The sequence below is a fragment of the Amphimedon queenslandica genome, unplaced genomic scaffold (assembly GCF_000090795.2).
Source record: "Amphimedon queenslandica unplaced genomic scaffold, v1.1 AMPQUscaffold_9712, whole genome shotgun sequence".
Lineage (NCBI taxonomy): Eukaryota > Metazoa > Porifera > Demospongiae > Haplosclerida > Niphatidae > Amphimedon > Amphimedon queenslandica.
In genome coordinates, this window is record NW_003550016.1 from 1,304 (window position 1) to 4,117 (window position 2,814).

General features: G+C 32.2%; 1 protein-coding gene across 1 annotated transcript; it reads left to right on the top strand.

Moving 5' to 3' along the window:
* Window positions 1-51: 51 nt before the first annotated feature.
* LOC109590654 (CSC1-like protein 2) lies at window positions 52-2,633 on the top strand (the record flags this gene model as incomplete). The annotated part of the gene is made up of 6 exons (XM_020006549.1): window positions 52-222; window positions 762-1,032; window positions 1,135-1,262; window positions 1,316-1,366; window positions 1,744-1,888; window positions 2,304-2,633. Coding segments are annotated over 6 exons (891 nt in total), but the record flags the coding sequence as incomplete, so codon positions are not given.
* Between the last annotated feature and the right edge of the window lie 181 nt (window positions 2,634-2,814).

Genomic DNA, 2,814 nt, shown 5'->3' on the forward strand with positions numbered 1-2,814 from the left:
TAATCAATTAAGGTAATTAATTAATTAATTAATTTATTATTATTATTATTAATTAGTTGCGTGTTCCTCCCTAACAACGGTGCCTACTTCGTAGCCTATATTATTATAGCGACGTTCGTTTGGTCGCCATTGGAGTTGCTACGGTTACGGCAGCTAGCTATATATATCTATAGACGAATCAGAGCAAAGACTAAACTGGAGAAGCGACAGATTATCAGAGAAGTAAGAAAAGAGATTCAAAAAAATGAATACTATGCTGCCCATTAATACTTTTAGAGAAGTATTTTGGGATGTGTGTTGATGTCTTTATGTATCTAAAAACTTTGAGCTGATATGAACATTATATTTTAATTGAATCGGTTTTTGAAAAAAAAAACAAAATACTGTGGTGTTTTTCAAAAAATGGCTCTAGCACCACCCCAATTTTTTATTACATTTTTTGATACATATTGATGTCCTTATGCTGTGTAGAAAGTTTGAGCTGATTCCGACTTCAATTTTTCAAGCTACGGCCATTTAAAGAAAATGTCAAAATTATGAAAAATACTCAAGGCTGTAGCCCATGGTTTTTTTTTCAAAAAATGGCTCCGAAATCACCCCCAAATTTTTATTACATTTTCTGATACATATTGATGTACTTATGCTGTGTAGCAAGTTTGAGCTGATTCTGATATATAATTTTTGAATTATGGCCATTTTAATAATAATTCTTATCACTGTTAATAATTATTTATTTTATTATTTAATATTAAATTCTCTAGTATGATTTTAAGTTTGGCACTAAATATGCCTCTAACCTCATCATATTCACAATGACGTCTGCATTAAGTCTGACCACACCTCTCGTCGTACCATTTGGAGCTTTGTTTTTTGGCATCAAGTACCTGATTGACAAGTATAACCTGTTATACGGGTATAAACCAGTTTATGTGAGTGGACGACAGTACCTTCACAAGTCGGCCATGAAACTGGTGATGGTGGGCGTGGTCTTTGTTCAATTTGTGACTCTCTTTTATTCAGTTGTGAGAGAAGGTGAGAATTAACAATTTAACATTCATCATGTCACATGTTTATCACATGTACATCACATGTTAAGTCCATGTAATGTGTAATTATTATTATTTATTTTCACAGGTTCCGTATCTGCTAGATCAATAGTTCTTTTAGTGCTACTGATAGTCACTGGTTTACTGTTATTCGGACTGTTGGTCCTTGGATGGTTCTCTTATCTTTTACCAAAAATAAGAATTAAAATGGGACAGGTTAGTGCAGCGTTACGTATCTCTCTTACTGTACTGTGGTGGGCATTAATTAGGAATACTCTATATTTGGTTTGAACGAAGAGGAGGAAGACAGAATAGTAGAGGTAAAATTAATATTATTATAAATTAATATTTTGCTGTTATTGTGTAATTTCATGTAATGTGCATACATATACATTACATGAATACCGGTATATGCAGTTTTACCTTATTTGGGCCTCAATGTACATGTGTGTATGTTGCAATGCTCAGCTATCCCAGTTTATTCAATTCATCTGAGCCATTAACTAATTTGTACATATGTGAAATTGCACACCTGTTGTGTGTAATAATAACTTCCTTTAAAAATGCACACACTTCCATGTATTCTGATATTTTATCATACTATTGCCCATATTTAACCATAAAGCAGCTGCTACCACAAAGACTGCTAAATTTAGATGTTTATTCTCCTCTCTTTCTCCCTTTCCCCCTCCCCTAGCCTGGTGAGTATGTCGCTCCTGTGTTAATGGCTACTGGTGATGAGATACCTGGAGATACTGTAGAGCAGCATTTGGATAGAGAAGGGGAAGGAAAAGGAGGTGTGGCTCAAAGTTACGAGTCATTTGGTAGAACTATTGCTGGAGGTAAGGGAACATTATTAATACACACATACTGTGCATGTACTTATGTTGTGTAGAAATGTCTGATGAAAGTTGACATAAGTTGCTCAAAAATTGGGTATCTGGGCCAAATTTTGCCAAAAATGAAAAGTAGAGAATTCTCAAATTTTATTAAATTTTCTGATACATAATACATGTTCTTATGTTGTGTAAGAAGTTTGAATTGATTCCAATCAAAATTGGATTTTTATCAATTTTTAAGTTATTAAAAAATTGGGCCAAAGTCCTTGTACTATAGTACACGGTCTCGAGCCAAATTTGAAAAAGGAGAGAATTTTTTTAGTTTTAAATTAATTATTTCTGATACATTTGCATGTACTTTTGATGAGTCTGATCAAAATTGGATTTATATTAATGATTCTTTTCCTGTTATTATCAGGTCAGATAAAGTTGAGTCCAAGTAGAAGGAGTGATGCTAAAGGGACTAGGGAGAAGGAGCGACCACCATCACTTGTTGTTGAAGAAGAGGGTGATGACATTGAAAATGAAATCAAAGACAATTAAACAATTACATATAAGAACTCACTGCCAATTGTTATCATTATTATTGCATATTAAACTGAATTGTTAACTAAGTTTTGTTAATGTGATTGTAGCCATTTTACTTTATTATTGTGCATTATACATGATCTTGTATTACTACTTCATGTGTAACTATTTTGACTTTTGTTATTATTAAAATTTGTAGGTCTTATTCTCTTTAACTAAATTTTTGAGTAGATATTAATTATTTAAAGAAAAAAAGGAAAGCAATACAGTATATAGTTCAGCACAATTACTAGTATATTTTCATCTAAAATAGCAAAAAATGTCAAAAAATTAATGATACATGTAAATAGCATGTTTGTAATAGTTAATCAGAAGAGTATCCACGAAATTTATAGCCCTCG